Source organism: Denticeps clupeoides, chromosome 12 (genome assembly GCF_900700375.1).
Source record: "Denticeps clupeoides chromosome 12, fDenClu1.1, whole genome shotgun sequence".
Classification (NCBI taxonomy): Eukaryota; Metazoa; Chordata; class Actinopteri; order Clupeiformes; family Denticipitidae; genus Denticeps; species Denticeps clupeoides.
Window position 1 is genome coordinate 1496250 of NC_041718.1, and position 13724 is coordinate 1509973.

The following is a 13724-nucleotide window of genomic DNA, read 5'->3' on the forward strand; positions in this document are numbered from 1 at the left end:
TTGTTGTTTATTTCACTTGTGAAATGTCCAGTGGTTGGCCTAGTGGGTAAGGAAGTGAACCCATAATCGGAAAAGATTGTGGGTTCATATCCGGAACCACCGAGGTGCCACTGAGGTCCCCTTGATTAAGGTACCGTCCCCACACACTGCTCACTGTGGGTGATGGTTAAATGCAGAGGACACATTTTGTTGTGTCACCGTTTGCTGTGCTGCAGTTTTTCACTTTCACAGAGTTGCAGCAGCAGGTATCTTAATGCTGTTAGTGCTATAAATGTATTCGCTGTACCATGCTCCATTCAGAAAACGTGGAAAAAATAACGTTCCCTTATCTGAAATGCCTTGAACATGGAGCAGGGAGTACTGTTTAAGTACGAGTGAGAACACAACAAAGCTTTCTTCCAGGTCGTCTTGTTCTGAAAGACTGCTGTAGTTGCATCACGTCACCTGTAGTGCAGGACTTTATAAATTAAATGGTATTTCACACCGGTCCTCACCCTAGTGTAATGTAGGGTACTTGCTGTCTGCTCTTTGACAGTAGAAGCCGCGGGGCGGGGCATGCGGGGCGGGGCAGGCGGGAGGGGGCGTGGTCGCAGACCGGACAATCGCGTCGGGGCGGCGCTTAGCGAGGAAACAGGAGCCGGCAGCTCACGGCGCAGCGTACCTAGACTCCCACGGTTCCGAATCCGCCTTAATCTCCAGGCGCGACCGGGCTAACACGTCGCTTTTTTTCCATGCCACACGCTTCCCTGCCAAGACTGCTCTCTACTCTCTGTGAAGGAGAACTACTTGCCCCGGCCATGGAGACGGAAATACACGTGCCCGTGGGCTTGCCGGCTATCCGAAAATTCCACGTATTTGTCGACGAGAAGGATGTCACCAGCGGGGCACTGAAACTGATCCAGGAGCTGCGGCCAGCGTGGGACATGCAGCGGGTCAACACCAAGGTGGGTCTAGCCCCTAAAATATGAATGACTAGCTAAGCTACCCGGCTATCCATCAACTCTCACCTTCAGAAGGGAGTCGTGCGTTAATATTCGTGTGTAATATATTTCTATATATTTATAGCCTACGAGCGCGGATTATTTGAGGCGGCGCGCGTTTTAAAAGACCGGTTAAGAAGAGATAAGTTTCAGCCTGATGCTAGCCTGCTAGTCAGCCTACGTGCAACATGACAACGGTATAATTTGCTGTCTGGAGACGATAGAGCCGGGATTTTTTTCCCCTCCTTTTTCTACAAATCTCAACGTAAACGTGTAATGGTGGCAGATGAGCAGTTAATACTGGCAACGTGGGGATAGAATTTAAGGCGCAGAGGCGCTGCCTCCTGAAGCGCTGGTGACGTCACGGGCAGCTGTCAGTGACGTGATGCTGGACTTCATTCAGCTGGAAACTTCATAATGTAAATAACATCGTATAATTTAATAATAGCATTGGCTCAGTTTTGACCAGTGCAACTTTGTAAAACCGTTATCGTAAATATATAATATTTATGTGTTGAAAATACATAGCATAATATAAGTCGGTTTTAATAACAGAAACTGGCATCAGTCATGACCTGCATCTCCCATTATCAGGTTCTTGGCTCATAGCAGTCATGCACACTGCTTCTTCATGTAGATACTCTTCAGATGCTAAATGACAAAAAAAATTATATAAATTGAGTTCAAGTTCAAGATTTAAGAAATGCTGGTCAGTCCACATGTACACATAAAACATGCTAAAACAAATATATACACACACATACAGTGAGTAGGTAAATGGTATGTTGTCTTGAAGGAAAAATTCTGAATATGTGCTTATTTCTATTATGACTTTTTCTGGTTGAGCCGAAGTTGAATCTCTCAATTAGTTTGATTACAGGTATGCTCCTCGAACTGCTGGCTTTGTTCAGGCTTTTGATTCTGACCCCAGAGCACATGTTTACCACTGACTGACTTTCATGTGGTGAAGTAGCCCTAATACGGGGCATTTGACAGCCCGCTGGCATTTGTATTTATCAGTGGACATTGTCCCGCATGTTTGGGTTTTTTTGTTTGAGGGGATCCACCTGCGCCAGTGTTTGTGTGATGGAAAAAACTGCATTAAAAAGTGAGCGGGTGGCACGTGTCATCCAACAGAGAGTGGGTTCACTGCTCATTAGATTACCGGGTCAAGTTACGATGGGACGGTCACGGCAGCAGTCCAGACTGATTAGTGGTGAATGAGGCGACTGCGATCAGGTGACTGTCGGAGCGGGAGGATAACAGGGGGGTGGTGCGGAGTGAACTGTTTACAAAACTTCCCAAGCTGCCTGTACAGGAAGTCATAGGGGAAATTTTTGATGGACAGTGTGTTGAAACATTTCTCTTGCTCATACAAGGAACAATTAACAGTGCTCATAATATTTGTCACGTCACCTGTGTCACCCCACATAGGTCAACAGCCAGTTTTGGTATTATAAAAAAAAAAAAAAATCACTGCCGCATTCCAGGACACTGATGTCATTCCTGGTCAGCAGATAATGCCTGAATTAGTACAGTAATACTATATCACTATAGGCTGGCTATGTCAGGAATCTCAGTCATGCTGTAGTTGTGGGTGGAGGTGGACCACTGTTCATTGTTTCTGTATTTTCCTTTTTAAAAGACTGTTAATGTTTCTTACCAAACATATAATAATCAGATGATATTCTTCAGTTTGCCTCTATATTCTCATACAAAACTATGCACATGTTCTTTTCATGCACATACAAAATGTAAACATTAAAGCTTGCTCTGATTCATTAGTTGTCTATTACAGAAACTTTCAGATCCCATGTTAACTGCTTGGTAACCATAGTAACTATGGTTATGTCTTAAAGGCAGCACTGCCTCAAAAACACTCTTAAAGTGACACTTTTGCTTGTTAAGTGACCCATTAATAGGGTGCACAGTGAAAAGTCAGGTCAGTTGCTAGGTAACAGACATAAAGGTTAATAAGCAATGTTTGCATTAATATTTACAAAGTACTTTTTTTAATTCTTTGATCATATTGATGGGGAAAAACGGTCACAATGTATTTATCCAATCAGTGTTTCTCTTTAGAATGAACTTCCTTGCATTGCTAATGTCTGTCTCTTGCAATAAGAAAGCTAATTGAAAGCTGTTGAACATGAAGATGAATTCACAACATATTGATTCTTTGGGACTCAATGAGCTGCTTTTGTGCAGGGAATAAATCTGAAGTTTGTAAAAAAAAAATTCCTACTGAGCATACACATACGCACAAAAAGTATGGAAAGAGCAGTTATGTAGTGCCTACATAAGCATTATGTAACCCCTCAAAGTGTTCATCCACTGCAGGGCTAACACCCACACCCATGTCCACTAGCTTTTCACAGATGGCACCACCAACAAGCTGGTGGGCTGTTATACGGAGGAAAATCCTGACGATGTGGTGCTGGTGCGGGTGTACGGCAACAAGACTGAGCTGATTGTGGACCGAGATAACGAGTTGAAGAGCTTCCAGGTCCTCCATGCCAATGGCTGTGCCCCTCGCCTCTACTGCAGCTTCCAGAATGGCATTTGCTATGAGTTCATGCAGGGGGACGCCCTCGGGACCCAGGATGTCCGCGACCCCGTGCTGCTCAGGTGAGGTCCTGCTGATGGTGGATTATTTGCCATTTGCTGAGAGTGTTGCACTTAATTTATTCAACAAGACACTGATGGCAGTATCTGTGGGCAAAGACTGAAATTATTCTGAAAAGGAGCTATTGTCAGGGTTCCTACAGTCATTAAAAACAAGGAAAAATTATGGAATTTTCCAGGCCTTGAAAAGTTATAAAGTCATGGAAAAGTAATTGAAATCTGATTGACACATGAATATATAATATGAAGTACCTTTGCTGGCATTACAGCTGATGATCTATGCCAGAACGTGATCAGTTTCATTTTACTCAGGCTTGGACTGTGTCTTTTAAGTTAAGCATTTCAGTAATGTTATAAGTTTAGTTTAACAGGTGAATTTGACGTTTTTTCACATTTGCACAGAAATCTCAGGGAACATATGGTCATGAAAATTTGCCTTAGAGCAATTGAAAAGTTATGGAAATTATTTTGTGGAAATGTTTTAATGCTTTTTCATCACTTTTGTATTTAGGATTTTTTGTGTGGCCATAAATCATTGCTTGATGACTTACCGGAGCCACCGTTTAACATGACATTTCATTATTATAAAAGCTAGATCTGCTGATATGTCTTAAGTTATTACACCTGCTATTACATTAGAATGTTTGTTCCTTGCAAAAATGGGAGAAAATAATGACATGAGGAAGCAGGTTGATCATTGTCTTCCGGTTCTGAATTTGATTGTCTTCCTTGGTTCAAACTGGCTCTACCAGTCTTTGTTTCAGCCAACAGTCCTAATAAACTAATGCTTTTAAAAAAATTAATTTAGATTGCCGTTTAGATTTTTGCCTGTTCACAGCAGTCTTTTTCACATCTTTGTTTCTATTAGACTCATTGCCAGAGAGATGGCACGAATCCACGCCATCCACGCTCACAACGGTTGCATACCCAAACCCAATTTATGGATCAAAATGCGCAAGTATTTTTCACTAGTGGCCACAGAGTTCACCGACCAAGCCTCCAACAGCAGGTAACAACAAGATTGGATTATTATTATCATCCTTATAATTTTTAGGGGATTAAATGCATTTTATCATAAAGGTATGCTGGATTATGCTGGTAAAAATGTCTACTCTTGAATAAAAATGGACGGAAACGAAAACAGAATGAAAATGTCTAAGCTATAATAAACCAGGCATGTCATCCTGTCAGATCACCTAGGTTGGTGTGTGGGGCAGGTATATGGGATAAAGTGGCGTGCATGTGACCAGAGGATGAGTGGTCATGACGTGGGACAGGATAACATATCTAATCACTTGTCTAATTGTCCTTAAAGCAGACGACGTGTTTTATAGGAGATATAAAAGGACCCAGAAAAAAACTGCTGAGTGATAACGCATAAAAATAGTCACAGCATAACATTACCATGACGGGAATTCTATAGAATGACTCAAAAGCAGATGTTTGGTGCTGGAAATCTCACACTGCATCAATGGCTATATGGTCATTTTTGCGGTTTATGCAAAACTTGGCAGGTGAACAGGAAATTGCTTTAGCAAGCTTTTAATGCTGACCCAGTTCAAATAGTTCATTTCATTAGGTTAATACAGATTTTTGGTTGTGTGTGTGTGGCTGAGCTCACAGCTGTTGGTAGCTCAGACAAATTCAGAAATATCTATTTTCTGTTGTGTGAAAGAATAGTGATTATGCTTAATGTTAAACCCACATTACTCACTGCCTGGATGCATAATATTCATAAATGCAAAAGAAGAAAACCAAAAAAAGTCCAACCAGCAGATAATAGAACACTGCAGTGTATGAGCTCTACTGACATTGAAATCATGGAGGACTGTAGGATTAGGGAAGGGTTAACGGGGCCTTGGTCAGCAGGTATGTGCAACCTGCAGGCCCACAGGTTCGCAGATATTACGATAAGCCACATAAACCACTTACTGTGGTAAGAGTGGTCACCAGTCCTGATAGGCTGGTCATTCTACCTGTAGCGGTGGTTGCCTTAGAAAAGTCTTGCTGCTGTTTCTTACTTACATAACCTACTTGCAACATTTATTTAAATAGTGTCATGAATTAAACATCAAGATGGAAACTTTGTGTAATACCGAGCCAACTGTTGTTTTATTGTTTCTTAACTTAAATATAATCACCAAACTTTACAATTTCTTTAACTATATTTGCTTGCTTATTGGTAGTAGGGGTGGTAGTAGCCAAGTGGGTCACAAGCCTGGCTATGATCCACAAAGTCACAGGTTCAAACCCCACTTACTACCATTGTGTCCCTGAGCAAGACACTTAGCCCTGAGTGTCTCCAGGGGCACTGTCCCTGGCACTACTGATAAATGGCACAAATAATTTTTTTTGTAGCCATTTATTCTATAGCCATTTATACAAAGATTCATCCTTACAGACATTTCTGAACGGTTTCATCGATCTATAGAACTTTATTGCTCAATTGCATCTTGCTCTTTTGTCCTTTTGCAACCATTGAATCATGCAAAAAAGTGCATCTATCAAAACATTTAAAATGTTTTTTGTCCACTCATCTCTAGAAGGTCATGTACAGCCACTGTCTATTTTTATCATTTCAAAGATAAAATGTTGCTTAATCTTTCAAGGCCGTTATTCCAGTTCTGTTACTAGTGTTAAAAAACAGACGTCAAAGTAAGGTGAGGTGTCCGTTCTTTAAACCTCATACTTTTGAAATTTTTAAAGAATTCAACAGGAGGTTCCTAGCCAAGAGGTTCTGGAGCAGGAAATGACATGGATGAAGGAGCACCTGTCCCAGTTGGGCTCTCCAGTTGTGCTTTGTCACAATGACTTGCTGTGCAAGAACATCATCCACAACGTGAAAGAGGGTATGATCACCTGCTGCGTTGGTTGTAGGTCCAGCGGTGTTGTCATTGAAACATTTTACTCCATTTTCCATTAGGTCATGTGCGATTTATAGACTATGAATACTCCAGTTACAATTACCAGGCATTTGATATTGGAAACCACTTCAATGAGTTTGCAGGTGAGCATATTATTTAATGAAGTCGCTTATTTTACTAATAAGCCACTTTATACTGTTAACTTGCATCCCTGTCTTCTATTCAATTGTTTAAAAAAATGATACATTTTCCATTTCCCAGGAATGAGTGAACCAGACTATGATCTGTACCCAAGCCGGGAGCTACAGTTGGACTGGCTGCATACGTATCTCCAGGCCTATAAACTTTTCACCAAGAAGGGGGAGGAAGTGACATCACAGGAGCTGGAGACCCTTTTTGTGCAGGTTAACAAATTCTCCCTGGTGAGTGAAATAATTGTAAACATTACTCTGATGCAGAGCATATAACCATTTTTCAACCCAGCCTGTAAGTGTTTCAGATCTTTCAGAATAAGTCTGGATAAATGTTATATGTAACACACATACACCCAGTAGCCCAGCATTTTCACCATGATATTTTCATCAGTAACAGTGCTTTTACTACAGTAAATGGCTACTGTACCAGTACCAGTGGCCTTGATGTCCTGCACAGGGAGGTCAGAGCTGGAAACAGTCAGGCTACTGTTAGCAGCTGCTGGAAAAGGAGCCTGGCTGAATTCAAGCCTTGTATGACCATCATTGTTTCCATTTACACACACACACACACACACACACACACACTTGCTAACTTGAATAGACTTATTGACCAGGTGTGCACGACTGCTTCGAAACCATCTTCTGTACATTTACATTTACGGCATTCATCAGATGCCCTTATCCAGAGCAACTTACAATCAGTAGTTACAGGGACAGTCCCCCTGGAGCAACTTAGGGTTAAGTGTCTTGCTCAGGGACACGATGGTAGTAGGTGGGATTTGAACCTGAGTCTTCTGGTTCCTAGGCGAGTGTGTTACCCACTAGGCTACTACCACCCTACCACCTACTTTATTATGTCTTAGTTTTTGGTTGGGCAATAAACTTTACAGGCTGTGCCCTGTCACTATTGTCCGATCTTCTGAAATAATTTATTGTCTGTGAATCTCATTGCGGCTGAAAGATGAAACCCTCCCCCCATTCAAATTCAGAATAATTTCATGGTTCTTACATAATGAGCGTTCTGACCTGTTCTGCAACACTAATCTTTCTGCCTACTTTATTTCCGTATTAGGCCTCACACTTTTTCTGGGGCTTTTGGGCGCTCATCCAAGCAAAATACTCCTCCATTGACTTTGACTTTCTTGGGTAAGTTACCAACATCATCCCACACATCATTCACCCTTTCAGGCTCAGATAAAAGTCCATCTCATTCATCACTGGGAAATTACACACTGAGGGTGGAGCAAAGTGCCTGACCACATCTCTAAAAACAGAAATACGTTTTGAAGCAGATGTTGGCAAGAACTTCATCAAAGAGATCAGAAAGATTCTTTGGCTGGATTGTTAACAACAGGATGTTGTAAAGATAGGTTATTTGCAATAAGAGTTTTCTCTTAGAAATCAGTGTTTTAGAAGCGCTGACTATATAGAGTAAACCTATAAAATCGTGTTACTTTTACTGTCTGCTCGCACTTTACTTTGCACATTTATTACTCATTTCATTAGTTAGCGCCATCTCATTGTTATCTACATGTTTTTGCTAGCATTGCTCGACCCACCCTGGACCTTATGTGCATTTACAGTGGGTACAGAAAATATTTTTCATGTTATATTGAAGCCATTTGATGACATCATTTAATATAATTTTTTCCTCATTAATGTACACTCAGTACCCCATATTGATAGAAAAACAGAATTGCTGATTCTGTGTTTTGGTGCATTTTTGATTTATTAACAAAGAAATATCACATGGTCCTAAGTATTCGGAATGTTTGCTTCCTTTTCATGTAATAATACAGCCATGAGTCTTTTTGGGGAAAGATGCATCACATTTTTCCCCACACCTGGATTTGGGAATCCTCTGCCATTCCTCTCCAGTTCTGGCAGGTTGGATGGTAAACATTGGTGGACAGCCATTTTTAGGTCTCTCCAGAGAAGTCAGGGGTCTGGCTAGGCCATTCAAGAACAGTCATGGAGTTGTTGTGAAGCCACTCCTTCGTTAATTTAGCTGTGTGCTTAGTGTCATTGTCTTATTAGAAGGTAAACCTTTGGCCCAGTCCATGTACTTCATCAGTCGTGCTGTCCCTGCAGCTGCAAAACATGCCCACAGCATGATGCTGCCACCACCATGCTTCACTGTTGGAACTGTATTGGACGGGTGATGAGCAGTTTACTCAACACATACCACTTAACCTTTTTGGCTTTAATTCTGTCTTGGTCTAATCAGACCAGAGAATCTTATTAGACCATAAGAATCTTATCTCACCATTAAGTCATTTAGGTGTTTTAGCAAACTGTATTCAGGCTTTCATGTGTCATGCACTGAGGAGAGGTTTCCATCTGACCACTCTGTCATAAAGCCCCGATTGGTGGAGGGCTGCAGTGATTGTTGACCCGATAGCTCAGTTTGGCCAGACGGCCAGCTCTAGGAAGGGTCCTGGTCGTCCCAACTGCCTTCCATTTAAGGATTACAAACACCCCCAGCTATTACACTGTGCTCTTAGGAACTTTAAGTGCAGCAGATTTTTTTGTAACCTTGACCAGACCTGTGCCTTGCCTCAATTCTGTCTCTGAGCTCTTCTGGGAGTTCCTTTGATCTCATGATTATAATCAAACGCAACTGGACTCAAATGAAGGTGTAGAACCATCTCAAGAGTTAAATATATGAGTGTGTGTACATTAATGTGAAAAAAATTATTTAAAAAAATGTATTTTAGCAAAAGGCTGCAATATAACAAAGAGTGAAATTTTTAAGGGTGTCTGAATACTTTGCGAACCCACTGTATTTACCCAGCTTAAATACTCAAGCTTCACCATACTATCCCAAGCTTCACCATACTCTTATCTTAGGTTCCTTCCCAGTTGGTAGGACTTGATTAGTAGGACTTTTTTTTCTTAGTTCATTGTGTTTTGTGTAACCTGTAGTTCTAGCACTACCTCTAGGGAAGTGTTCAGCTGGGTCTCTGTTTGAACAGACCTAAAGAAATCTCATTGCAAGGTGCATGTATGAAGCTTGTCTTTGTATGCTTCAGTTTTAAACATTCTCCTTTTGAAGAATGTCCTTTCTCTTAGTCCATTAGGGGTGACATCTGATGAATTGCCAAATGTCAGCCTGTGTAAAAAAGCATCTGTGTGCTGAAGGTTAATGCAGAAATCTGATCTTCATTCAAACCAATGTGTATCTGTCTTTATCAGGACCCTTCAAGGTTTTTCAGCAGGATTGGGTGTAAGTGGGCTATTGTGAACCAGAAACAAAATTGCATCATCATGGCAGCCTCTGTCCTAATCCTAGCTGCTGGGCGAGTTTGTTATTATATATGATTATATATATTCTGTGTATATGCAACAAGTTAGCTTGGAGGAAATTGAGCTAATAATTATTAACCATTTTTTTTTTAACATGCTCTACGCTCTTCTTCAAACTATTCTGTACTGCATGTACTTGCTTCTAAAAGGATGTTCTCCCTCAGCTAAAATCTAAACGGTTCCTCCATTAGTTTCCTACTATGACCACTGGTTTCTTGTGTTTGATCTTCTAGACCTGATTTAGTCTTCCATGCTCAAGGCTAAACAAATTCAGTTCAGCAAACGTCTGCTCGCTTTGATGTCATGAATCGTTTTTCTAGCCCTGTGCTGACGTGTATCTGATGCTCATTTTCTGTGTTCTTTCAGGTACGCAGTGCTTCGCTTCAACCAGTACTTTAAGACCAAACCTGCTGTCATGGCCCTGGAGATCCCAGAATGAGGATAGGTGGGCAGAGGGCGCCAACGAGGTGGGCCAGTGTCACTGTTGACCTCTGACCCCTGAGCAGGAGCACTTCGTATAAAGTTCTGGGCTGTCGGTTGGCTGAAGGGCATTGTGTGGCATCTCATCTGCCCCTCTGTCTTCAGTCTATCTACACTGCATTGTGATACTGTGTTCCTGTTTTAGTATTATTCCTTTCTGAAAAACATATTTCCGGTTTCCTTTTGATCAAGTTCCCAGATAATCTGTGTGTTTGTGTGTCATATTTTCATATTTCCGACTGACTGCTTTATTAATTATTGTGGGGAGGTTTTTGGCCCTGTAGCAGTAGTGGGAATGTTGGAGTGGACTGCTGTGGGCTCTTCTCCTCTCGTGAGTTTGCTTGCCATGGCCTGTGCCACGCAGTGACTCGGGGCGATGTTTGCAGAGCACTTGCTGGGCCCGGCAGGCCGAGAGCAGCTCACTCAGAAAGTCCACATGTTGGTGTTCTTTTTTTTGCAGGAAGCTGCAGCTGCCACTCTGCACTTAAATGACCCAAAAGCTGCTGTGTTTTTATGTACTGAATGAAGAAGTTGATCCTGTTTGAACTGTAAATACTGTTTATGGTGTAATTTGGCCCACATGCAATGTTAAATGTAGGTAAACTGTACATTTCTGTGTATTATATACATTTAAAAATGTCACTTTGTATTATTGTGTGACCAAAAGTCTTTTAAATGAATGGATCCTGAATGCTGGACCCAGGAATATTGGACTTTTGGATGAAGTGTTTGTTTTGACTCTGAATTTGAAGAAGAAAGCTTGTATGTAGTCCGTACAAGTGTGTAGAATTAGACTCCGGAACGTTACATTGCTGGGCCTGTTTGGAATGACAGTGGCTGTGTTGAGAGTTGTTTGCCATGACTGATGTGCTTGTTGAACAGATGTTCAAAAAAAAAAAAAAAAAAACCTCATCATAATATCACACTAGACGTCATATATGCTTATTACTTCCACGTGATATTGTCACGGTGTGGAATGCTGAGAATCTTGTACAGAAAAAGCTGCATTACACTGCGGGATGTAGCAAAAAGAAAATTGGAAATTTGGATACGTATACAAATACGACACTTAATATAACAATTGACATGTTTCCATACTTTCATAGGTTGTTTTGGGGGAAAAAGTAACCTTCATTTGAAGTAGTCTTCATTTTGCTCTGCAAAAATGTTTTACTGGAGACCTTCAGTGTCACATGATTAATATTCTTAAATGCTGCATCAGACCGGTAGTTATGTACTTGTTTTGTTTGAGCTCAGCATTACTGATTGTGTATTTTAACAGTTTTTTGCATGCCTTTTTCTCATTGCCTTTAGTGTTATGATTGGATTTAAATCTTTTTTTTTTGTCTGTTATCTTTGAACATTGTATTGTGTTTTTATTCCTCTCTCATCCATTGACATTCCATTTCTGACAGCCTTCAGTCTTTTATGCTTACAGCTAGTCACTTTGACTTTTTTTTCCTCCTGTCATAAGCTGCTTATGTCCCTGAGAGCCCTTCAGAAAGCATACATACCTGAATCTCTGTTCAGCAGTCGGTGCCGGTTACTGATATGGTCTCCCCAGCCCTGACGCTCTGGCCTGGTTGCTAAGCAATGAGTGCATGTTAAAGCTTAATGGCAACAGGTGAATAATTTAGCAGTTCAAGCTGTGGCCACCAGTTTGAGCTGAGAAGCCCTCTAACGATGGCATGAATAATTTTGTAGCTGATGAGATGCTCACCGGCCTCAAATGTTTTTGAGACCTATAAGAACTTAAGACTACCTAATGAACTTTGGGGAAGTAAATAAATAAAACATACAAATGGAAATGTAGTACTACATTGGAATGCAGGCTGTAAACTTTAAGAAAACTAACTTTTATATTTATTGGATGAACATTTTCCTGCGTTTTCAATGCATACCATATTTATTCACTTAAAGTGAAAGGAATAGTAAATCAGTTTCTAACAGGAAGCGTGACTAGTTGGGAATGCTTGATTAAGTATAAATTAGTTATCACGTAAGTGGGCATAAACAGGAAATATTGCCCCCTTGTGGTGTTTGAGATTATTTTATATTCCTTTTAATGAAAAGCCAAAAGCAACCTATAACATTTCTAATATAAATTATCAATGATGGAAGACCATATCAGTAACATATTGATTGATAACTAATATATTGATCTCTTAAAACTGTAAACCCCTCAGCCTCTGAAAACCTGTGGTTTAGTAGAAAAAAAGGTAATTTAGTCATTTAGTTTATATGATACCCATATGAGCACAAGCAAAGTGGCTGAAACAAATGTCTTAAGCACCATCACAGGCCTTGTGAAAGTTTCTGCTATTGATGCATAAAGGCCATATACGTATAAATGCATATGCGAGAATTACCTGATCAACAGTAAAATGAAGTCACAGCCACGGGGCGAATACGATTTTTGCTGCTGCATTAGAACCAGACCAGTGCTGCATCTGCATTTTATGTGTTTCTATGACTACAGGCTCTTTCTGCATTTTTTTTAGGTTATGGGTTATATCTCATATGGAACAAACCAAAAACCAAATGCAGTTATACACCCTTACATGCCTCTTACATACGAACTTGCATGATATTGCTTCAGATTTCCTCTACACAAAGGTGCAATCTTTTGAATATTATGTCGATATGTAAAAACAGTTTGGAACAGATGCTGTGAAATGTATTCTTTTGGTAATTTTACACCAAGGCGTTTTGGTATTTATTGATTATTTATTGCTCTCAGTGGTTTTGCCCTTTTAATATGCCATATAGCTTTAAACAGGAGATATTTTTGATAACAGTTCACTTCAAAATTTGTTTTTCACATGAACTTTGCCTGAATGTACTGACCTTACTTAGTTTGCTGATTAAATAAATAAAAATTAACCACTGTCTATAACCCATGATCAGTTTCTTTGCATGTGTGATATAAAAGATGGTTTATAAAACCTAGTGGCAACTAGTCACCACTAGGGGGTGACAGCGACATGATGCCCATGACATTGCTGCGGTAGGATCCCTGAACTGATTTCAGATCAGAAGATTGGGGACGGACGTGGCATTCAGTGCAGACAAGTGGTCAGCAGAGATATAATGAGAACGTGGTGTACATACTGTAAAAAAACTTAAAAAAAAACTGTGATAATAGCTTGACTGTACAATGTTATTTTTCACTTCTGTTCATTTGCTGGGGAGAATAACTTAACATGCAATTGTAAAAAATAATAAAAAAAATAAATAACAATAAAAGCCTGCATCTTTGTTTATTAAATGTGTTA

General features: G+C 40.4%; 1 protein-coding gene across 1 annotated transcript; it reads left to right on the plus strand.

Moving 5' to 3' along the window:
- Positions 1-633: 633 nt before the first annotated feature.
- On the plus strand, positions 634-13349 carry etnk2 (ethanolamine kinase 2). Its single transcript, XM_028997715.1, has 8 exons — positions 634-944; positions 3349-3608; positions 4474-4614; positions 6312-6454; positions 6529-6612; positions 6731-6891; positions 7736-7809; positions 10336-13349. Exons 1-8 carry the CDS (start codon positions 732-734, stop codon positions 10406-10408), a joined length of 1149 nt encoding a protein of 382 aa, XP_028853548.1. The 5' UTR covers positions 634-731; the 3' UTR covers positions 10409-13349.
- Positions 13350-13724: the final 375 nt, after the last annotated feature.